Below are 21626 nucleotides of genomic sequence, written 5' to 3' on the forward strand. Positions count from 1 at the left end.
TGCTTTTATATTATTAAAAATTTAATTGTATTTAATACAATATATAACAGAAAAAATCGATGAAAATGCGTTGGCAACGATCAACGGACGCATATTGATGAACAATTCACGATCACAGATAAATCGTTGGCCAGGCCTGGTAAATGCACTTGACGTATCTGACGTACGATATCTCAGCTTTGTAATATAGACTTAAGGATAAGGTATTAGCTTAACCAGAGAACTCCTTCTTGATGCACTTGGCAATGGTGCTCAACTGCATGTTGGTGGTGCCCTCATAGATGGCGCCGATCTTGGCATCACGGTAGTATTTCTCCTGGGGGAAGTCGCGGGTGAAGCCCACACCGCCCATCCAGTCAATGCACTTGGTGGCGGCACGCTGAGCCACCTCGGAGGCATAGAACTTGGCCATGGCCGCCTCCTTGAGGAAGGGCACACCAGCCTCCTGCAGGCGAGCAGCGTTGTAGGTAAGCAGGCGAGCTGCCTCAATCTCGGTGGCGATCGTGGCGATCTGGTGCTGCATGGACTGGAAGTTGTAGATGGCATCGCCGAACTGCTTACGTTCCAGCAGATAAGGAATGGTGGCATCAAAGGTACCTTGGGCCAGACCCACCATCTGGGCGCCGATGCCAATGCGGCCTTCGTTCAGGAAGCCGGCGGCATACTTGTAACCATGTCCAAAGGTGCCCAGGATATTCTCCTCAGGGACACGGACATTGTCGAAGGTAATCATGCAGGTACCAGAGGCACGGATACCCAGCTTGTCCTCGGGCTTGTTCACAATCAGACCGGGAGTCTCGCGATCCACAATGAAGGTGGTGATGCCACGATAGCCCTAAACAGCCATACATAAAATTAAAATACGTTCTGAATACAATCCTGTTATCCCATTAGACTTACATCCTCTGGCTTGGCATTGGCAAAGACCAAGAAAACACCGGCGACATCTGAGTTGGAGATCCACATCTTGGTGCCATTGATGACATAGTGGTTGCCATCCTTCTTGGCCACAGTCTTCAGGGAGAAGGCGTCAGAACCTGCGCCGGGTTCCGTCAATGCAAAGCTGCCAGCATATTCCTGAGCCAATTTGGGCAGATATTTTTCCTTCTGTTCCTTGGTGCCAAACTTGATCATCAGCGAGTTGACAAGTGTGTTGTGAATATCCACAAAGGCAGCAACAGCTGGATCAATCTTGGAGAGCTCCTCAACCACAATGATGTTGGTCATGAAGTTGCAGCCACTGCCGCCCAGCTCAGTGTCGATCTCAATGCCCATCAGACCATTCTCGAACACAGCCTTCACCACAGAGGGGTCGAACTTGTGTTCAAAGTCCATTTTCTTGACCAAAGGCTGAATCTGTTCCTGGGCCAATTTGGCCACTAAAAATGAAAAGCAAAGAGGAAAAAAGCTAAGGAATTTATTACGAAAAAAGTTGTGCCATTGAGCTTTTTTCAAAAGCAGACGTTATTATGATCATTTTATGTTAGCTTTTCAAAAGCTCCGCAGTAAGCTTTAAAAGTCGTTATCAAACTGGTCCCCCACATTGTTATTTATCTCTTTGCTGTGCTTCTATACATATGTATGTGTGTAGTGAATATATATGAATGTGTGTGTAGTTAGCATGTGTGTAGCATACGCGTGTATCCACTTTATCAATAAAGCCGCTTGCTCTCAACTCGTGTGTCGCTCTCCCACTTGCCCTGTTCTCTCACTCTCTCTCGTTTGGTATTTACGAAAAACGTATGACAATCTCTAGGTGTGAATGTGTGCATTATTATTTTTTATTGATCTTTTTTTAAGCACTTTTCTTTGTTTTGCTCGGAAAGACAGCAACTGACGACTACGACGACGTCAGGCACACGCCCACTTTGGGCTCCAAATGATATTTTTGCATATTGTGAACGACTTTTGCAATCACCGTAAAAAATGATGAGTAATTAATAGCATTTCTAAACATTTTTCAGTTGCAAAGTTGCATTTCAGTAGCGTGTATTTATGCGCAGCTGTCGTCCTGACGTGGCCAGCAGACAGCCGATTCTAGCCTCTAGAGTTTAAGTTACCACTTCTATCGAACTTTAAGAGACCGGCTAAACATACCTTCTGTGGGCAACTGTACTTTTAGTTCAGGCACATTTTATGCTTCATATTCGTTTCATTATATTTACGTTTTATGGCAGTGAGTTTTTTAGTTTTTCAATTTTCCCATTTGCAAAGTGTAATCTGAGAACGATTTACAGCCTCGTTAAAAACCCGTTTAGTTCGAGCTCAAAGCACTTGAACAATTTGCATGCAATAAATATAACGTTACGCAACACAATTGATAAGTAGAATCCGAACAGCCGGTCACAGACCGCACCTTGAACGCCCTTTCTGATCTTTTCTAATCGTAAAAAAAAGTAAAAGCGAAAAAAGTGTCAACTCTCCAACTAAGAATCAGCGGAAGGAACTTTGAAGTAGGATTTTACTCCTCCCCAATCCACTGGCTCAACTCTCTAGGCGAGTTACGCGACCAAGAACCACGCACACCATTGCTCGGCGCGCCCACTAGAACAGTAGACACAGGTGAGCGGGGGCGTGGAACAGCCGCATATTTACTCTATCACAAGTGTAACGCTGTGGAGTTCATACAAATTGGCAACTGAACAGCTGACTGACTCGTGACACGATAAACGACAGGATATTCTAGCAAATTTGAAAAAGTGCTCCTCTTCCTCCCCCCCTCCCCTATTTTTCAGTATTGCTACTTCTTTCTTTTCTTCATCCCTAGTATGATTTGAACTCGAGCACACTTTACAACACATAACCTTTCCCACGCGCAACTAAAACGAGCTTTGAGTTTTGTGCGCAGCGCTTTAGCGCTCACCGCCAGCGACGTTCGCCCATCGTCTTCGGCAAAAGCAGCAGCAGAAGCCGAAACAGCAGCAAAGTTGCGACTGCGGACAAAAGTTATTTTTAGCACACGTGTGCGCCACTCACCCTCCTACCACCCTAACATAAGATATTTGAATATGTGAATTATCCGAAATGTTAATAATGGAATATTATGCATTTTAAAGGAAATTATATAAAGCCAATGATAAATATTTGACCCAGACCTTGAAGTTGCCACGTTGTCAAAAAAAGTATGTCTACATATTTATACACATGTATGTAAGTATGTAGATTTGTATATAATATGAGTACATATGTTTGTATATGTAAAGGTATTTTGAGTACGTGAATTTCATGGCATCCTGCTTGATCCTTTAACTGTAGCTTTTAGCAAATTTTGCTCTTGACTGCAGTATTTGTACGAGGATATAAATATCCTTGAAGCTGTCGCTGCGTTTTACAGATTTAAATTATATAATTTCCATTGCTTTGTTGTGCAAATTGATCAATTGAATTTAAATGGCAACACTGCTCTCAAATGGCATAAAAAACGCAATACATGCAAAACTACGCAGATATATATGTACATATACATACATATCTACATATGAAACATATTAAGTAAATACAAATATATAAGTACATATGTAGTTTTCCACTACTGAACTTTGAGGTTTTCACCAGATTTTCCACTATCACCAACTAAATATGCTTATCTGGCAGCTCATCGCCACGCCTCCTTCCCTCTGGCCATTGAGACAACAACCAAACAAAGCATGTACAGTTTTTATCAGCACACATACCTACACACACGCACACAGTAGCATTGCTAGCTAGAAAATAAAAACACAATTTATAAAACTGCATCAAGCATTTGTTGTCCAAAAAAGTAATAATGGCATATCATAATAATAAATACGCCGACAGTAACAACAACAAGTCAACATGCGATGTTTAAATTACGTAACACAAACTGAGACCTGAAGTTGTCTATACAAAAAAAAAAACTTATCTAAATTAATGGGCCCACTTTAAAACGCTGCCTAGCAAAGGATACACGACTTGTGTAAGTAAAAGTTTTGTGGTCAAAAGGACTTACCCGTCTCCTTCATCATTTTCTCATCGTCGGTGAGGTAAGTCAATGGAGGAGGCAAGCCGGTGGCAGAGGAGGACATGGCAGCACTTTGCTGACGTGCTGCATTGGCCAGCTATAAAAAGCATTGAAAGAATTGTGATATTCCAATTAAAGAACTGTGGGAACAAAAGAGGTGTGGCAATTGTGTTGTTGTTGTTCCTACCAAACGCATGGGCAGCTTCTTCAGGTTGTTCATCATTGTGTGTAGAGATAATATGTATGTAATGCAAAGAATCAATCAATGAGACTGGGACTGGGACTGAACAGTAATTTAGAACTCTGCCCACAAACAGCAACAGGCACAACAGCAGCAGTTGACTACGAACGCGCAACTAATTTCCAATTAGACTCCAGTAGTTGATTTTTGTGAGCGATCCGCAAGAAGAAAATCAAGATTTCAAAAGCTCTGATCACAGAAACTCACCACAGCAAGTGTGGTGTATAGTGCGACAAAACGTGGTAAATAAAATTACTCAACACATTTGTGATCGCATCCAAGAAAAACATCCACCTGAAGCCGAATAGCATTTTCCATCACTGTTTTTTAGTTTAGTTCAAAATATAATAAGCTGTTGTTTGTTTAAAGCGAATAATAAACAATTTACTTAAATAAAAAATTTCAATATTATTATGGTATAAATTAAAAACAATAAAAACTGTAAGACACATAAATGGCGTCACTAATAATTGTTTGAATATTGTTTCAGTATTTTAAGGTCAACGCTATCAGACTTCACTTTTGCTATGTTTTGTATCACTTAACATTTGAATTTATTTTTAAAATATGCAACTGAAAAGCCCATTGAAATGAGTTTCTCTACAGCTTTACTAATCATATAATTTTAAATCAATGTCAATTGTAACAGCTGCTCAACTGTTGAGCAACATATGGTTTTTGCATCAGTGCTGTAAAGCGCACAAGTACCATTTTGAGTAGCCGTTTTTGACACTTCCGCCGGTCGCAGCTGTCAAAATTCTTTCTTTTCGTTGTTTTTACGACGGTAGTTTGGTGTAAGTTTCCATGTTCAATATAATTTCGCATTTGTTCTGCAATCATTGTTTATTTTGCGGTGTTGTTAATCAAGATGTATAGCGCAAATTGTGGCACACACGATTTAAGTGAAATTGCGCAGTGTTTTAAAGTTTATCTACAAGAAATGCAAACGCAAAAATAAACAAATGAAACGGAGCGAGAGCAAATTGCACTGACCCATAATATGTAAATATATGTATGAATATTGCTAATTATTGGAATTGTTTAATCGACAGCAGCCCGCACGCCCATTCAAAATGAAATTGAACCAGTTCGTGTCATCGTCCCGCAGGAAGAACCGCAAGCGTCACTTCCAGGCTCCCTCACACATCCGCCGTCGTCTGATGTCCGCCCCTCTGTCCAAGGAGCTGCGTCAGAAGTACAACGTGCGCTCGATGCCCATTCGTCGTGACGATGAGGTTCAGGTGATCCGTGGCCACTACAAAGGCAACCAGGTCGGCAAAGTCGTCCAGGCCTACCGCAAGAAGTTCGTCGTCTACGTCGAGAAGATCCAGCGTGAGAACGCTAATGGCACCAACGTCTATGTGGGCATCCATCCCAGCAAGGTGTTGATTGTTAAGCTCAAGCTCGACAAGGATCGCAAGGCCATTCTGGAGCGTCGCAGCAAGGGACGTTTGGCTGCTCTGGGCAAGGACAAGGGCAAATACACCGAGGAGACCGCTGCCCAGCCCATGGAGACCGCGTAAAAGCTTTGCAGCAGCAACAATAACAATGATAAACAGTAACTGCAGCAGCAAACAACAACAACAAACAACATTCAATGCCAACGTCTCTGTTTACAGTTTTTACCGTGACGCTTAGTGTAATGAGAAAACAAAAAAGTGTGAAGTGAGAAAATCTCGCAATTCTTTTATAATAAAGAAGAGTTACATTTTCCCAAAAAAAATTGTAAATTTAAATTTTGTTTGTGTTATTCATTTGGCTAGCGTTATTTTGCCAATGGTGAATTCAATCAATGATTGATGCTGAACGTGATATTAGCAGATTTATTAGAGAACTAATAATAATAGTGTGCTTTTTTAATTGTTTAGTTCTGAACATCTTTAACAACTAAGTCTATTCCTATTGCTGTTTTAACGTAAATGATTCAAGTGAAGTACTAATTCATTCATAATTCTAATTCAAATATGCACTTAACTAAAACCTCATGTTCTTGAACTATTAAAGGGTAGACTTATGGATTATATGATTATAAGTCGGAGTAATTGCCATTAGCCTAAATCTTTGGCTAGCTACATATAATATGCAAAGAATGTGACTTTATATCTTACTTAAAGTTCTTAAAGCATATTCAATTGGTTAAAACAAATGTCCTAAACGTGCAGTAGTTTTATTACACTAGCAGCGCCATCTATGGTTTGTGGCGACAAGCAGAAACTTGAATCGGGGCCGCGTAAATATACCAAAAGTATTTTCAATATATTTCCCCAATACAACTTGCGTACTTTTGTAAAGGGCCATTACACAATTTCATTGTGTATCATCACTAAGCAATTTGTACCTAGTCTAGTAACTGAGAAATATTTTTTTTTACAAAGCTAGCGGTCACACTGTTTCATTACCGTTTTGATTATTGAGTCAAAAACTGCCGCCCTTGCTTGACAATTTCTTCGTACAACATTCGTAAAAATATTTAAGCATGTCTGAATCAAATTCATTTAATGACTTTGTGACCTGTCCTTACGACAAAGCTCACCGTGTGCTCAGGGGACGTCTGGCAAAACATTTAATCAAATGCAGTCGTAATTTGGGAATATCAGAAGAATGGACCATTTGCCCTTGTAATACCACGCACCATATTAAATTGAAAGATTTTGCTGTAAGTAAATAAAAATCACTTATAATATTGTGGACTTTGACGAATGTTTTCATCAGGAGCACCAGAAGGAGTGCCCAGAGGCTAATTGGTTGAGGGGATCAAGATCTGGATCTGGCAACGGCAACGGTCAACAATCAGCAAAACCAGTGTTGGTAGAATGCGATGAGAACTGGGATGATGAGCCCCCTGTAGAAGCCTATGACCCAAGCGTCTATTGCGAAGAGAATGCTATAGTACGCATGCTACAAGGACATTCAAAGGCGGCGCGCAAGGAGTTTCGGGAGAGCGAACGTCGTCGATTAGCTAATAAGAAGTAAATTTGCCTACACAAAAATTGACTATGTAATTCGAATTTACATTAATTATGCTTTAAAATAGACAGCGTCCATCATTATTCTTTAATGTTGGATTTATCCTTGATTACATTTTCATTTTATTGTTTAGCGCTGTCGATTTGAAAGCTTGTATGGTGCTGATCGATTCGATGTTGATGTTGTAATTCTTGTGGGAATTGGCATTGCTTGAGGTAAATTTATATTGTCGTTGGCAGTATCATCATCGCTTTGCTCTTCTAACAATCGTTTACGCTCCTCTTTTACAAAAGCTTTGCGCTGAGCTGGAAATATTCCCTTTGCTGACCGGAGCACATTTGCATTGGAAGCGTATGCTTCAGGATCGTAGTCGGGCACATCATCGTCGTCCCAATTCTCTTCAGTTTCGATTTTCTCGTGCTTCGTATCTTCAACGAGTTCGGCGGCCGCATTGTGCTGATAGTGCGCAATAATTTTGCGATCGTCGCAAGTTTTTGTGTGTTGCTGCATAAAATAAAAGTCAAAGTATTTAGTGCTTCATATACATTGACTTTTAAATTGCGACTTACAAAAAATTCTGGTTCGGGTATTAAATGCGCCTTGTTAAAGGGACACACCATTAGTTCGATCTCATCTTTAAAATATTCGCGGCATTTGATAATGTGTTGCTGCAGTTTTTTGCGCAGCATTTTATGGGCTTTGTCGTAGGGACAGTACACCATATCGTTTGGATCCACATCAGACATTTTGAAATCGGTTTTTATGCAAATTAGTTTTTAATAAATGTGTGGTTCCGCAACTTGAATGTCAACAAAAAGCGTAATGCGATATTATGGAATAAATGGTCGCACTGGCTGTATAGTTTTTGGTTTTTTATGATATAAAGTAGTTGTGATAAGTGTGTCAATGGAAATTTAAAATAATTTGAGGCGAATATTCAAAAGATAAATAAACTAAATAAAATGGTCTTTAGCTTATAAAAACTGCAAGCAAAGAGCTATTCAAAAAGTTGTTCTATTTAGAAAATCAGTATATTTTCAAAGTCAAGTAGTATATTTTTGAATCTAGATAGTGGCCACACTGAAATAGACGATTCATTGACAAATATTTACAGCTGGAAGGAAAACAATAAATTGTAGTTTTTAAGTTTTATAGACTCAGACTAAAGCAATAAACAAATCAACAAGATGGGCAAAGGTTTCAACAACTACATGTGTAAGAAATTCTTCCACCCTGCGTCCAGAGACAACCTGAAGCGGGTAAGTGACATTCACTTAAACGTTTATGTTTTGCACTCTCATAATTTACGTATTGTATTTTGTTGTTTTAGGTATGGATGGCCGAGCAGCAAGCGGAGGCGTACAAAAAGAAACAGGAGGAGCTGCGCACACAGTATGAAAAGGAACAGAATCTGCACGAAAACAAGGCAATGCTCAGCAAGGATAGCAAGGACAAGTTGAGCGTCAATTTTATGTACGAACCGCCGCCTGGCGTTCGTAAGGAGCGTGAAAAGGACGACAACGAACCAGAGTACAAATTCGAATGGCAGCGCAAGTACAATGCACCCCGTGAATCCTATTGCAAAGGCGACACGGAGATCCGAGATCAACCCTTTGGCATCCAAGTGCGCAATGTGCGTTGTCTTAAGTGTCACAAGTGGGGACATATCAACACGGACAAGGAGTGCACCATGTACAGCATATCGATGAGCGAGGCACGCAAATTGCACTCGGAATCAGAGGCCAACGATATTATGTCGAAGAATGTGCTCGAAGAGCAAATGAAAGAGGACGGATTGATGATGAAAAAGTCTGCTCTCGAACTGCAGAGCATCAAAGACGTGCAGCAGCGGCATCAGCTTGTGCCCAGCGATGAGGAAGACGATGAGGCAACACGTGCGGCCCGTCAACAGAATCCTGAATTGCTGTTTCTCAAGTCACTGAGTAAGAAGCAGAAACTAAAACTGCTGAAGAAACTGGAGAAGATTGAGCGCATGAAACGCAAGGGCGAGAAAAAGTCCTCGAAACAAAATAAAAAGAAGACCAAAAAGAAGGACAGTAAGGACGTCAAAAAGAAGAAAAGCAAAAGATCTACAGAGAGCAGAAGCGATAGCTCCTCTTCTTCATCATCGTCCTCATCTTCTGACTCCGAGAACGAAGCGTCCAATCGTCAAAAAACCAATCGAGAGAGATCTCGCTCCCGCAGCCACCAGAGAGAAAATCGCATCAGCCGACGCAATGACTCGAAGGCCGCTGAGGATACCCACAAACGTAGCAGGGACAACCATCGCAGCAATGGACATCGTGACAGATCACGCAGTCATCATAGAGAGGAGCGACGTTCCCGAGAAAGACGTCAGCGTTCCCGCAGTCCAGATAATCGTCGGGACCGAGAGCGTCGTGAGCGCGATAGGCGCTAGTGTTAAGAAGCATTTACATTTTTATAATCAATCCGGTAAAAACCCGCCAATATACATTTTAAAGTTTTTAAATTAAATCTGACAATATTGTCTTTCATCTGCATTCTGGATAGTTTCTATTTTAATAAGTAGTAAGACCCAAATTCTGAATGTCACACTTGCAATTTTTAATTTTATAAATCGTAAGTTACATTTCGAGAAATTTTCCAGGTTTTACGAAAAGAAAAATTATTAGCTGTATTCCTTATTCCAGAACAGAAAAATAAAAGTCAGTTACAATTAATTAGCTTCGCTATAAGACTTTATTTTGCCGCACAAATGAATGAAATTCGCAGAAAAGTGGGAGGAAAACTTTTCGATAGATACATTATTGGCTATTGGGGCTTCTCCCCTCTCCCATATGGTGTATCGAATGTTTTGCCACAGATAATAAAAAGTTGCATATAGTTTTGCCTTTAAATGCGAGCCAGAGGCGTGGTGGTGCTGGAGCCGGCGGACACACAGAGCTCCGCGCCATGATTGCTGCCGGTGTCGCGCGAAACGCTCTTCACGTGTATGTGGCTCTTGAGCATGGCGGCTCGCAGGATTAGCATGCGTGTGTGGCGTTGATACTGTTTGCCCATCAACAGAGCACGCTCGAACGTGCTGTTGCGCTGATCCGCCTCCTTAGCGTAGAGTATCTTGTTGTGCGAGTCGATGCGCGCTTGAATCTGTCCATCCAGTATCAGTTGCATCACCTCGTTTTCCAAATCGCCCACCGTTGAATTGAAGGCGATGGCCATTTTGTGCATATCCGCCGACATATAAGGACTAAAGTATTGGATGAGCGCACGATTGCGTATCTTGGTGTAGAGTGTGCTGACATGTGGAGCTATGTACATGTCCACCAGTAGATTGTCGCGAATCTCGTCCAGCAGTGTGAGGCAATTGGCATATTTGCTTTCGTAGAACTTGAATATAATGTCACGCAACTGTGGCTCCAGCTCCAAAAACAGCTTGAACGATGTGGATGCAATGACCAAACGTTTCAGTTCCTGTCGATCAAAGGTGGCCAAAGCACAGAGGCCGCCATAGACGGCCACATTGCTGGTGGAGATCATTTCGGGGAAATCGCAATGATCAAAATTGGCAGACAAAAAATGCTTGGCTGCCGCTTTGTATTTCTTTTGCTGTAATTCCGCCAAACCGGCGGCGCACTCCAGTCTAGTGTGCACCTGGGCATTGGCCTCCTTCGAGCCTTCGGAAAAGTCGGGTGTGCTCTCCGCCTTGGAGATGTAGCTCATCACATGCGCCCAGTTCTTTAAGTAGATGGACACTTTGATGACATTCAGACACATATTGACCACATGCTTGCCACTTGTGCAATAATCGCGAGCACGTGAATAACACTTCAGGGCATTAGTTAAATCACCACAGCTCAAGTAGTGATCAGCCAAATCATCGTGACCACGTCGAATGCTCTCCTTTATCGAATTCGATTTATAGTTCTTTAAATCAGAATCGAGTTTCTCCAGTTTGAGTGCGGCCTTCTTCACCTTTGTGTCCACCCAGACGGCGTCGTAGGCAAAGGCATCCTTCTCGCCACCAGCACTATTGCCCTGAGCCGCAGCAGCAGCGGCGGCAGCCGGTTGAGCAGCAATATCCGGCAGAGCGGCAACTGCAACAGCAGCTGCTGCTGCGGCGGCAGCGGCTGCCTGTTCACCTCCAACGGCTCCTGCAGCTGCAGCAGCAGCGTTGCCGGCGCCATTGGCTGCTTGCAAATCGCTGAGTCGCTTATGCAGCATTTGATAGACTTTAACGTTGTATGTGGACTGAACATAGGTAATGGCCATTTTAAGTGCTTCCAGGGCGAACAGTGGACACACGTCGGCAACGTAAATCAAACGATCGAGACGTGCAATACCCGTGTATTGATTAGCATACACTTCCAAGTCTATTGTGGGATTCTCCACCACAATTTGAAGCTCCTCATTGTTTTCATTGTCTTCGTTTGGTGGCGCATCAACTTGCATTGGCTCGACGGCATTCTACGAAAGAAACAAAAGAATGCAAGTATGGGGCAACATTTGCAACCAACTAATTAATTAATTACTTACCTGCAAAAGCGGCGGCATGGGCAGCACTGGCATCTTGCTACGTTTTGGAGAGCAAGCGTAATTTGCAAAAAATTATTAAGCTGCTTTGATTTTGCCGATTTTTTTGTTGAGCTATATCGAGTGTTGGTTGTTATCGATACACGATATACAATACATTGTTGATGTATCAATTCTTAACCGGATATTTATGTTATCGATGCATTGTTTATCATCTCAAAGAGTAGGGCGCCAATAAGCAAGAGCACTATGTGAAATGGTGTAAACAATTATTATTGTTTTATTGTTTTATCTTTATTATTATTTATTATTTATTTTAATATTTCAAACCTCTTAAGTACTATTTTAATGCAGACTCAGTTTTTTGCCTTACTAACCTAAACAGCTGATAAGGAACTTGTTCATTTGAGTAGTTCAGCTGCGTCGCTTGTTCATCAATTCATGTGCAACCCAACACTGCAACGGTAAACGTTTTGTTTATTTTCCTCAATAATTGTTATCAAGGAAAAGCAGTGGTATAAACAATTTCAAAATGTCAAACATCACAGCCGCGGTGATTGCCAACCGCAATAAGAAGCATTTCCTAGGAGTGCCGGCGCCGCTGGGCTATGTTGCCGGCGTGGGACGAGGGTAAGTTTTTTCATTTCATTTTCATTTTGTTAGTGTGTAAAATTAATATTTAAATTGTGTATTTCAGTGCCACTGGCTTTACCACACGATCGGATATTGGTCCAGCGCGTGATGCCAACGATGTGTCCGATGATCGCCATGCACCGCCTGCCACCAAGCGTAAGAAAAAAGACGAAGAGGAAGAGGAGGATGAAGACTTGAACGACTCGAATTACGATGAGTTTAGCGGCTATAGTGGCTCACTGTTCTCTAAGGATCCCTACGATAAGGATGACGAGGAGGCGGATGCCATCTATGATTCCATAGAGAAACGCATGGACGAGAAACGAAAAGAGTATCGCGATCGACGGTTACGCGAGGATTTGGAACGTTATCGGCAGGAGCGTCCCAAGATTCAGCAGCAGTTTAGCGATCTGAAGCGTTCGCTGGCCACGGTCACCTCCGAGGAATGGTCTACCATACCCGAGGTGGGTGACAGTCGCAATCGCAAGCAGCGAAATCCTCGTGCCGAGAAATTTACACCATTGCCCGACAGCGTGCTATCTCGTAATCTGGGCGGCGAGACAACATCCTCATTGGATGCCAGCTCTGGCTTGGCTTCCATGGTGCCTGGTGTGGCAACTCCTGGCATGTTGACGCCCACTGGGGATTTGGATTTGCGTAAAATTGGACAGGCACGTAATACGCTAATGAATGTGAAGCTCTCACAGGTATCGGACTCGGTGACGGGTCAGACAGTGGTCGATCCCAAGGGTTATCTAACGGATCTGCAGAGCATGATACCCACTTATGGTGGCGACATTAATGACATCAAGAAGGCGCGACTGCTGCTTAAGAGTGTGCGCGAGACGAATCCCAATCATCCGCCAGCTTGGATTGCCTCGGCACGTCTGGAAGAAGTTACCGGCAAGGTGCAAATGGCACGTAATCTGATAATGCGCGGCTGTGAGATCAATCCGCAGTCTGAGGATCTTTGGCTTGAGGCAGCGCGTCTCCAGCCGCCCGACACCGCAAAAGCTGTCATTGCACAAGCGGCACGCCACATTCCAACGTCGGTGCGCATTTGGATCAAGGCTGCTGATCTGGAAACGGAAACCAAGGCGAAGAGACGCGTTTTTCGCAAGGCTCTTGAACACATACCCAACTCGGTGCGTCTTTGGAAGGCTGCTGTGGAGCTGGAGAATCCGGATGATGCGCGTATTTTGCTATCACGTGCTGTAGAATGCTGCAATACGAGTGTGGAACTATGGCTGGCCTTGGCACGCCTGGAGACCTATGAAAATGCGCGTAAGGTGCTGAATAAGGCACGTGAGAATATACCAACAGATCGACAGATTTGGACAACAGCAGCCAAGCTGGAAGAGGCCAATGGCAACATTCATATGGTGGAGAAGATTGTTGATCGTTCGCTCACATCACTGACTGCAAATGGTGTGGAAATCAATCGAGATCATTGGTTCCAGGAAGCCATCGAAGCGGAAAAATCGGGCGCTGTTAATTGTTGTCAGGCAATTGTGAAGGCTGTCATCGGCATTGGTGTCGAAGAGGAGGATCGCAAGCAGACCTGGATCGATGATGCCGAATTTGTAAGTAAATCTCTTAGTAAACTTGCTCATTTTGTTAATTGTTGCTCTCTCTCTTTTCTAGTGCGCAAAGGAGAATGCTTTCGAGTGCGCGCGAGCTGTTTACGCTCATGCACTGCAGATGTTTCCCTCGAAGAAGAGCATTTGGCTGCGTGCCGCATACTTTGAGAAGAACCACGGTACGCGCGAATCTCTGGAGGCTCTGCTGCAACGCGCTGTGGCCCATTGTCCCAAGTCGGAGATACTTTGGCTGATGGGCGCCAAGTCCAAGTGGATGGCTGGCGATGTGCCTGCGGCCCGAGGCATTCTCTCGCTAGCGTTTCAGGCGAATCCCAATTCCGAGGATATTTGGTTGGCTGCCGTCAAGCTGGAGTCGGAGAACTCGGAGTATGAGCGCGCTCGACGTCTGTTGGCCAAGGCACGTGGTTCGGCACCAACACCACGTGTCATGATGAAGTCAGCGCGTCTCGAATGGGCGCTGGAACGTTTCGATGAGGCGCTGCGTCTTCTGGCCGAGGCAGTCGAGGTATTCCCTGAATTCCCCAAACTGTGGATGATGAAGGGCCAGATTGAGGAGCAGCAACGACGCACTGAAGACGCAGCCGCCACTTACACTTTGGCACTGAAAAAGTGTCCCACTTCCATACCGCTGTGGATACTGTCTGCCAATCTGGAGGAGCGCAAAGGTGTGTTGACCAAAGCACGTTCGATATTGGAGCGTGGACGACTACGTAATCCAAAAGTAGCCGTGCTCTGGTTGGAGGCAATACGTGTGGAGTTGCGCGCCGGACTCAAGGAGATCGCCAGCACAATGATGGCGCGTGCGCTACAAGAGTGTCCCAATGCTGGAGAGCTGTGGGCAGAGGCGATATTCATGGAAACGAAGCCGCAGCGCAAGACCAAGTCTGTGGACGCGCTCAAGAAGTGTGAGCATGATCCGCACGTGCTGTTGGCCGTCTCCAAGCTGTTCTGGTCGGAGCACAAGTTCTCTAAATGCCGAGACTGGTTTAATCGCACGGTAAGCAAATGTGAATTCCTTTGGTCAATTTAAATATTTCATTTGGGTAATTTAAAATTAATTTAATTTAATTTCAGGTAAAAATCGATCCGGATTTGGGCGATGCTTGGGCGTATTTCTACAAATTTGAGTTGCTGCATGGCACGGAACAACAGCAACAGGAGGTTCTGGAGCGTTGCATTGCTGCCGAACCCACACACGGCGAATCGTGGTGCAGTGTGAGCAAGTGCATACGCAATTGGCAGTTCAAAGCTCCCGATGTGCTGCGTGCAGTGGTCCAGCAGCTATCCATACCCATCTAAGTACAGTGTAGGTCGGTTATGTGCCGCAACGCTATAGTGAAAATGCATATTTATAAGCAAAAAATTTAATTTAGATGCGTGATTTAAAAAAAAATTAAGAGCAATTCGACAGTTCAGCTTAAAGATTGCCAAAAATTAAAGTAACTCATTTCCTAATCAGTTGAAACAACAAATAATTGACAATTTATAAGCGCTATAAAGTTTTTTCATTAGTTCACTTTTATAATCGGATAGCAATCATTAGCAAAATATTATTTTAGTATACATGAATCGTTTCTCGCTGATTTCTGCCTATTTGCGAATTTATGCTGTTGCCGCATATAACCAATGTTTACTGTACAACTCAAGCAAACTAATCTTCATAAGTGTATCATATATTCAATAAACCATTTGCCATCCTAGCGATGCATTGTGTAGCCCTGAATAATGCGAAAGATGGCTTTGCTGTGCTTGCAGATGAATTCCGTAAGGAACAGCAGAAAGCTGAGACCAGCGCCGCAGGCAAAGATGCCGAATGCATAGCGACATTCGGTGAGGCCGATGGACACGAATCCTCCAACGCCACTCTCACATTTGGGCTTCTGTGGTATCCACTTGCGATCCTCACGATTCACTAGACTCACCTCGCGTTGCCAACGAAGTCTGAAAAAAAGATTTTTACTGATTTCTCTACTTCTACTGTTTGTCTTGCTACTCACTGTCTGCGGAAGAGCTCCTTGTAGGGAAAGTTCTTGCGCGTTGGTATCGCCAGCATGGGCAGCTGAAACGGTTCCAACTCCATGAGACCACACTTTTCCGGTTCACTGAATGTATCGCTGACTATTTGATAGCCCGCCTGCAACTCCACCTGATAGGCAAAGAGTCCAGTGCGCATCTTCTCCATCCCCGTGGTGGGACGCATATAAACGTGATCGCCTTTGATGGCAATCTTCTTGTGGTACAAACTCTTGGTCACCGGATCAGTGGACTCGGTAAAATAGATTTTATTGTATTGTGTATCCTGTACGCCAATTTCTAGCGGTGATTGTCCTAGATCACCCAGTGATCGTATCGCATCGGAGGGACTCTGCAGCAGTGCCACAATATTGGCCGAGAAGGAGGTGAAGAGAAACACGGCTGCCACGAATGTGGTAAATACGATGATGCGTCCCGAGCGATTTCTTACGTCCACATAGAATCCTTGCTGGCACATGGCGCCCCAGGCAAAGTTGAGTGAATCCAAATAGGACATGGGATGTGTGTGTGGCGAGAAGATCATTTCCAACATCATCACCACAATGGTTATGATCAACAGCATCAAGATGGATATCCAGACATCCAGTTGAAAAGGCATTGAGAAGATATTCGCCACTGCGGACAGTGGCGGCTGCCGAAACATAATTCCTGCTCTCACGCGATAAGTCTCGGCCACAAAGTCGACCAACGCGATGCGATCCAAGCGCATGAAGATCGCCAATTGGGCAAAGTCCAGTTCATACCGCTGAAAGCGACCCATCAAGCCATCGAAGGAGCCATTTGGTTGACGCCAGCCATAATTCACAGTCTGGTAAGTATTATAGCTAAAGTATTGAACAAATTTCATTTGTTCTATTATAAATGATATACTTCAAACAATAAACAAGTAGATTAATAATAACTGACATAAAATAAATATTATTAAAAAATAAATAATTCTAATATTGAAAATTGACTAAAGGTATTTAATAAATTAAAAACAACACAAAATATGAGAACATGGTGAGTAGTTTGATTTAGATAAATTGAAATTAAAAAGAAGTACTGGAAATCACGGATGGTTGAAATAATGAAAAAAAAATAGTTAAACTGAAATTCAGATGTAATAAAATTTGGCATATTCAGTTAACGATTATCTAAATAATATTTATGTGACAAACAATTTAAACTCATTGAAAACAGAAATAATGAGTAATACTTGATTGATTCAGATTTTAATTGGAGGTCAAATTTTAAATCTTCCTTAATGATTATCTGAGTAATACTTTAATTAAGTTACTTAAATTTGGAACTTAGAGAATAGTTTCAGTTACCGTGTATCTAAGTAATAATTGAATTACTCAGAGTTGAGTTAACTTACCTCATGTTTAAGCGATTGGCCAGCTCCAGCATTAGGCGATGATTGACTTTGGATATCGTATCAATGTGCCGCAGTGACATGTCCTCGATGTCGATGAACAGATCGGGAAAGGCAATCACTATGGCCGTGTTGAAAACAATGCCCTCCAGATTCTGTCGATACGTAATCGCCGAGCCATAATGCTGCAAAGCATGAACAACATGTCGAGCATTGCGGAGGTTTTGTCCAACGATGCGACGCTTCAAGGGCTTCCAGGCAGCAACTTTGTAGACATCCAGCAGGCTGGCCGTAAAGTGTTCCGTGTCGTTATACCAAAGAACCTTCAGTTCGCTGTCGGGTGGTATAAAGATCTCAGCGTCCTCGAGCAGCTCGACATCCGGCAGATGCTGTGAGAGCAGCAACCAATAACGGTTCGTCGTAAAGTAATTATGCTCGGTGGCAGCGGACCAGCGCAACAGATTCAGGGCACAGGGACTGGTGAAGTGCAGCAGCAGGATGCCCAGTTTGTTGGCCAATGCGGGCAGCTTGAATGACAGCTGCCAGTGCGTTGCATTGTCGACGTCCGGGAAGCTGCGTGGTGGTGGCGCCTCTGGCGTGTCCGTCTCATTGTCGGCATGACGCAGATCGTTCAAACAGCGCTCCGTGATGACCTGCACATAGAAATTGTGTGCGGCAAAGTGTTGCACCAGCAATTGCAAATGTATGGCAGCTGTGGCAAAAGGGCATCAGAATAGTTGAGATGAATGGATGGTTCATAAATTTTAGGATGTGCTGTGGGGATAAGGAGTGGGGGAAGGGAAACATCCAGCATTCACAACTCACCAATGTCCGCGTGACAAACAACGAGCAGCAGACTGTGCACGCCATGCTGGCGATAGTAAGCGACTAGCATTTCCGGCAACTGATTGCCCCATGAATCGCCTTTGACCTCGCGCGTTTGCCGCTCCGGTTCTTGCTGTCCGCGGGGGATTACTCCGGCAGCTGCTGGTGACACGTGGACTGACATTGATGTCGCTGCTGTCGCGGCTGTCAGCAGGCAGAGTAGCCGTCCTGGGAATATTAACGAGTTCATGCTAGCGACTCCCGCTTTTGCGTGGTCATCGCCACGGCTGAGAGTCGCCTTTTATAGCTCGCGTTAAGTCATTAACTATAACTGCATTTAAAATACAACAAATGGCATTAAAATTATGCATTGATTACGCATTGGCGTCCACATTCAGTTGCACTTTCATTTTTACTGCCATATTACGTATACGACGTGATGGCCATGCAATTTGTAGCAATTTTCTGACGACAGCTGCAATTGGTCGACGATGGCGTTTAATTGGTCAACCAAGTGCCACTGAAATTGCCCAGCCAAAGTCAATTACGTGCCATTGATGGAAACTTACGGCCATCCACCCATTGAATTGGTTTATGGCAATGCAATAAGTATACGACGCGTGGGTCTTATACTTGGCTGACTTCTTTGATTGCTTGCTGGATAAGCAGGATAAAGCGTGGCGGAAGTCTACTTTAATTCTGTTTTGAAATACTTGCAACGGACCAAAACATTGGCGGGCGGAGTAATCAATTTAATTGAGACTGCTCAAAACGATGAAATGCCACATGTAATAACTTTGAGCGGAAGTGAAATGAAATCGTTGCGAGTCACGTGTGGCAAAAAAGGCAGTGGAAAAATGTAATGGAATACCGAAATGTCAGATATGAAGAATTTTCAACTAAGGATAAATTCGATTAAATATTAGAGGATCATCTTAATTTTATAAACTTTTGTTAAGTAAAAGTGAAGTTAAAGTTTGCTTTAGTGGAATATCACACATTTAACATGTGAATAATACTCGTAATGTTGCCTAATTTCAAAAAATTATAAAACATTCATATATATACATATAACGAAATTGAAAACTAAATCTATATGAATTTAATACAAATAATTTAATATTACTTTTAATTTTCATTTATATTTTAAAACAAGTGCTATCAATTTTTTTTTTCAGTTCAACTCAAAAGTTAGTTACTAATTAGCGCATATGTTCAGTTGTATGTTAATCACTTTACTTACGAAATTCCAATCATTGATTCGCGCAGCTTTTGAACACCTCTTTTAGACAATGAAGAATGGTTCAACTAACTGAGTTAGGATTGAAAACACTCAAAGATAGATAAGAACTATTTAGGAATTTCGGTAGATAACACAATTTTAAAACCTTAATCTAGTATTTTGGTCTTACTTTAAGAGTTTGGCATTTGTAAGGCTAATGGCCAATTTTTAAGACTAATGTTCTTGATTTTAGAATCTAGTCTTTTTTTCAGTGCATATACGTTTATATTAATAGTATATAGTCAAAGTTATTTTATACTATAAATATTTTGTCACTTCCAATAAAAGATCCTTATTCAATAATAACACTTTTCACAATCTTCGACAAAGTTTCAATAGCTTGCCATTATTTAAGGCTTGTATTGCGCACCTTTTGACACCTTCTCTCTCAATAACCCGTCTAATTGGCTCTAACTCCAATTTATCTTCTTTGACGTGTCGACTCGCGCTGAGAGCAGCGACAAAAAAGAAATCCTCTAATTGATTTGAAAAATGGCGTAATAAAGATTGCAGCAGCACGCCCAGGCTCAACTTTGGCTTCCTTTTTGCCCAATCTGCTCTTTCCCTCAGGAAGTCGTGTGCTCTTGTCTCGTGACAGTTGCTAGACACAAACGTGTGATAATCTGGATCTTGGCTGTTTGTTGGTGTGGCAAACACACTAATGGCACCCACTTTGTACGGCAGTTTTCGACCGCTTTTCGCATTTTGCTTGTTGCCCATTTGTTTTTGCCTCCCGCCACTTGGCTTGTGTCTCTCTGTGTGTCTTTGCTGTTCCTTCATTTCATGTTTTTTCTTTAGGAGGGAATAGCAAAGACTACGGCCATGCTTCAATAACTTTTATCACTTTTAATTGGGTTTTTCTTTATAGTCAACGCATGTCTTATGCGGCCATAAGACTAACACATGTGCAGATTGTAATTGTGTTAATATGGGTGTGCGACCAGTGCACTATGTTGAATTTGACCCGTTTTTGTGGCCAAAACTCATTTTTCGCAAGTATTCAAATTTCCGTTTTTTTAATGTTACCATGTTGAGAAATGATCAAATCGCGATATTGTATACCGAAAATGTTAATTTAACAGCTTAATGTTAAAATAACAGCTGTTAAAGTAAGCTGTTGCAAGCAGACAATACGTGCAGTGTTAAATGTTAAATTTGCGATGCAACTTCAAATTGGCATATCTCCCACAAAAAATCATTGAGTAATAAAATTCAAAAGGAATATTACTTCTTCAAGTTATTACTATGTGTTGATACTAATATGCTCCGTGTTTTGTTCGTATTTTTCTAACAATTTGTATATTTAGCAAGTGTTGTCCCCTTGTCACTTTTCGAAAGAAAGTTGAACTTTCCAAAAGGTTTTAACTAAAATGTTCAAATTTGTTCAGTGAGTGTCCGTATACATGTTGTAGATCAGTCAATTCTGAATTCATAACATGTAAGCTCATTATGCGTTTTTTGCGGTTTTTTGCGTAATTTGAATTATTAGGGAGCACCATTTGGCCAGAATTGCAGAACTGCTAAAGCCTTTGCGATTTTTTTTTTCTTGAATAACTTCCATATTTATTATCCGATCTGAACCAATTTTTCAGGACGCATTTGAAATAGGACATTCATCATGTGTTCCAAAATTCGGGTCTCTAACTTGAAAATTGATTTATATATTCGCTTTTTTTCGATTTATGTGGGCGTTGACACGCCCACTTTTCTAAAATACCTTCGTGTAGCAATAACCTTTATTATACAAGAAACCTGCATTCAAAAATCTTGTTAATTTAAAAAATTTTAATTTTGGCCACAAAAACGGGTCAAATTCAACATAGTGCAGTGTGTGTATACGCGTGTGTTTGTGTGTGTGTGTGGTGACAAGGCGTGTTCAGTTTGTGTTTCGGCTTGTTTCTGTGACAGCAGACTAATGCCACTGTTTCTCGTTGTTGTTCGCTTCAGTTGTTGTTCTCTTTTTTGATTGTTGTTTTTGTTGCAGTTGTTGTTGATATTGTTGTTTTTGTGTTGGCGTTGTCATCCCGAGATTTTCATGCTTTCAATTTTCGTAATTGCTTCTTAATGCGCGTCATACGCCGACAAGCACAAACTTGCACAAATTTGCACAAGTTTGCTCTTTAACTCGTTGTGTCTGTGCGCAAGGAAAAGTAACTTTAAGTAATTTGCAACATTATCGTACCCTCTCTGTG

At 42.3% G+C, this 21626-nt stretch overlaps 8 protein-coding genes across 9 annotated transcripts; 4 read left to right on the forward strand and 4 right to left on the reverse strand.

Annotated features, from left to right (window-relative positions):
- Nucleotides 1-3: 3 nt before the first annotated feature.
- LOC117569274 (short/branched chain specific acyl-CoA dehydrogenase, mitochondrial) lies at nucleotides 4-4347 on the reverse strand. Its single transcript, XM_034250376.2, has 4 exons — nucleotides 4170-4347; nucleotides 3971-4079; nucleotides 901-1379; nucleotides 4-835 (listed from the first exon to the last, which is right to left on the reverse strand). The coding sequence occupies exons 1-4, from the start codon at nucleotides 4203-4205 to the stop codon at nucleotides 212-214; spliced, it is 1248 nt and encodes a 415-aa protein (XP_034106267.1). The 5' UTR covers nucleotides 4206-4347; the 3' UTR covers nucleotides 4-211.
- A 529-nt stretch (nucleotides 4348-4876) lies between these two features.
- On the forward strand, nucleotides 4877-5959 carry LOC117572222 (60S ribosomal protein L26). Of its 2 annotated transcripts, none has more exons than XM_034254899.2 (2): nucleotides 4877-5017; nucleotides 5279-5959. In XM_034254899.2, exon 2 carries the CDS (start codon nucleotides 5297-5299, stop codon nucleotides 5744-5746), a length of 450 nt encoding a protein of 149 aa, XP_034110790.1. In that variant the 5' UTR covers nucleotides 4877-5017; nucleotides 5279-5296; the 3' UTR covers nucleotides 5747-5959. The 2 variants fall into 2 exon arrangements, with proteins under 2 accessions (XP_034110790.1, XP_034110791.1); XM_034254900.2 differs by having other exon boundaries at nucleotides 4902-5017; nucleotides 5276-5959.
- A 650-nt stretch (nucleotides 5960-6609) lies between these two features.
- Nucleotides 6610-7302, forward strand: LOC117572223 (gametocyte-specific factor 1 homolog). The gene is made up of 2 exons (XM_034254901.2): nucleotides 6610-6879; nucleotides 6936-7302. Exons 1-2 carry the CDS (start codon nucleotides 6700-6702, stop codon nucleotides 7194-7196), a joined length of 441 nt encoding a protein of 146 aa, XP_034110792.1. The 5' UTR covers nucleotides 6610-6699; the 3' UTR covers nucleotides 7197-7302.
- Nucleotides 7242-8076, reverse strand: LOC117572221 (gametocyte-specific factor 1 homolog). The gene is made up of 2 exons (XM_034254897.2): nucleotides 7760-8076; nucleotides 7242-7694 (listed from the first exon to the last, which is right to left on the reverse strand). Exons 1-2 carry the CDS (start codon nucleotides 7934-7936, stop codon nucleotides 7320-7322), a joined length of 552 nt encoding a protein of 183 aa, XP_034110788.1. The 5' UTR covers nucleotides 7937-8076; the 3' UTR covers nucleotides 7242-7319.
- A 121-nt stretch (nucleotides 8077-8197) lies between these two features.
- On the forward strand, nucleotides 8198-9712 carry LOC117572220 (corepressor interacting with RBPJ 1). The gene is made up of 2 exons (XM_034254896.2): nucleotides 8198-8449; nucleotides 8521-9712. Exons 1-2 carry the CDS (start codon nucleotides 8378-8380, stop codon nucleotides 9607-9609), a joined length of 1161 nt encoding a protein of 386 aa, XP_034110787.1. The 5' UTR covers nucleotides 8198-8377; the 3' UTR covers nucleotides 9610-9712.
- A 176-nt stretch (nucleotides 9713-9888) lies between these two features.
- On the reverse strand, nucleotides 9889-11861 carry LOC117572219 (COP9 signalosome complex subunit 1b). The gene is made up of 2 exons (XM_034254895.2): nucleotides 11706-11861; nucleotides 9889-11636 (listed from the first exon to the last, which is right to left on the reverse strand). Exons 1-2 carry the CDS (start codon nucleotides 11736-11738, stop codon nucleotides 10065-10067), a joined length of 1605 nt encoding a protein of 534 aa, XP_034110786.1. The 5' UTR covers nucleotides 11739-11861; the 3' UTR covers nucleotides 9889-10064.
- A 261-nt stretch (nucleotides 11862-12122) lies between these two features.
- Nucleotides 12123-15358, forward strand: LOC117572216 (pre-mRNA-processing factor 6). The gene is made up of 4 exons (XM_034254892.2): nucleotides 12123-12332; nucleotides 12400-13918; nucleotides 13980-14933; nucleotides 15011-15358. The coding sequence occupies exons 1-4, from the start codon at nucleotides 12235-12237 to the stop codon at nucleotides 15233-15235; spliced, it is 2796 nt and encodes a 931-aa protein (XP_034110783.1). The 5' UTR covers nucleotides 12123-12234; the 3' UTR covers nucleotides 15236-15358.
- Nucleotides 15359-15633: 275 nt separating this feature from the next.
- Nucleotides 15634-18336, reverse strand: LOC117572217 (uncharacterized). Its single transcript, XM_034254893.2, has 4 exons — nucleotides 18153-18336; nucleotides 17331-18039; nucleotides 15934-16794; nucleotides 15634-15877 (listed from the first exon to the last, which is right to left on the reverse strand). The coding sequence occupies exons 1-4, from the start codon at nucleotides 18334-18336 to the stop codon at nucleotides 15634-15636; spliced, it is 1998 nt and encodes a 665-aa protein (XP_034110784.2).
- Nucleotides 18337-21626: the final 3290 nt, after the last annotated feature.

The sequence above is a fragment of the Drosophila albomicans genome, chromosome 3 (genome assembly GCF_009650485.2).
Source record: "Drosophila albomicans strain 15112-1751.03 chromosome 3, ASM965048v2, whole genome shotgun sequence".
Lineage (NCBI taxonomy): Eukaryota > Metazoa > Arthropoda > Insecta > Diptera > Drosophilidae > Drosophila > Drosophila albomicans.

Bases quoted from the DNA above. Each gene is read 5' to 3' on its own strand.
- LOC117569274 (XM_034250376.2), bottom strand. From the start codon at position 4,205: ATGATGAACAACCTGAAGAAGCTGCCCATGCGTTTG. The intron at 4,080-4,169 runs GTAGGAACAACA...TGCTTTTTATAG, and splicing joins AGAAGCTGCCCATGCGTTTG to CTGGCCAATGCAGCACGTCA. The intron at 1,380-3,970 runs GTAAGTCCTTTT...TTTCATTTTTAG, and splicing joins GAAAATGATGAAGGAGACGG to TGGCCAAATTGGCCCAGGAA.
- LOC117572222 (XM_034254899.2), top strand. From the start codon at position 5,297: ATGAAATTGAACCAGTTCGTGTCATCGTCCCGCAGGAAGAACCGCAAG.
- LOC117572223 (XM_034254901.2), top strand. From the start codon at position 6,700: ATGTCTGAATCAAATTCATTTAATGACTTTGTGACCTGTCCTTACGAC. The intron at 6,880-6,935 runs GTAAGTAAATAA...TGTTTTCATCAG, and splicing joins TTAAATTGAAAGATTTTGCT to GAGCACCAGAAGGAGTGCCC.
- LOC117572221 (XM_034254897.2), bottom strand. From the start codon at position 7,936: ATGTCTGATGTGGATCCAAACGATATGGTGTACTGTCCCTACGACAAA. The intron at 7,695-7,759 runs GTAAGTCGCAAT...TATTTTATGCAG, and splicing joins TACCCGAACCAGAATTTTTT to CAACACACAAAAACTTGCGA.
- LOC117572220 (XM_034254896.2), top strand. From the start codon at position 8,378: ATGGGCAAAGGTTTCAACAACTACATGTGTAAGAAATTCTTCCACCCT. The intron at 8,450-8,520 runs GTAAGTGACATT...TTGTTGTTTTAG, and splicing joins CCAGAGACAACCTGAAGCGG to GTATGGATGGCCGAGCAGCA.
- LOC117572219 (XM_034254895.2), bottom strand. From the start codon at position 11,738: ATGCCAGTGCTGCCCATGCCGCCGCTTTTGCAG. The intron at 11,637-11,705 runs GTAAGTAATTAA...TTTCTTTCGTAG, and splicing joins CCATGCCGCCGCTTTTGCAG to AATGCCGTCGAGCCAATGCA.
- LOC117572216 (XM_034254892.2), top strand. From the start codon at position 12,235: ATGTCAAACATCACAGCCGCGGTGATTGCCAACCGCAATAAGAAGCAT. The intron at 12,333-12,399 runs GTAAGTTTTTTC...TGTGTATTTCAG, and splicing joins GTTGCCGGCGTGGGACGAGG to TGCCACTGGCTTTACCACAC. The intron at 14,934-15,010 runs GTAAGCAAATGT...ATTTAATTTCAG, and splicing joins GAGACTGGTTTAATCGCACG to GTAAAAATCGATCCGGATTT.
- LOC117572217 (XM_034254893.2), bottom strand. From the start codon at position 18,336: ATGTCAGTCCACGTGTCACCAGCAGCTGCCGGAGTAATCCCCCGCGGA. The intron at 18,040-18,152 runs GTGAGTTGTGAA...CTTTTGCCACAG, and splicing joins TGTTTGTCACGCGGACATTG to CTGCCATACATTTGCAATTG. The intron at 15,878-15,933 runs GTGAGTAGCAAG...TCTTTTTTTCAG, and splicing joins AAGGAGCTCTTCCGCAGACA to ACTTCGTTGGCAACGCGAGG.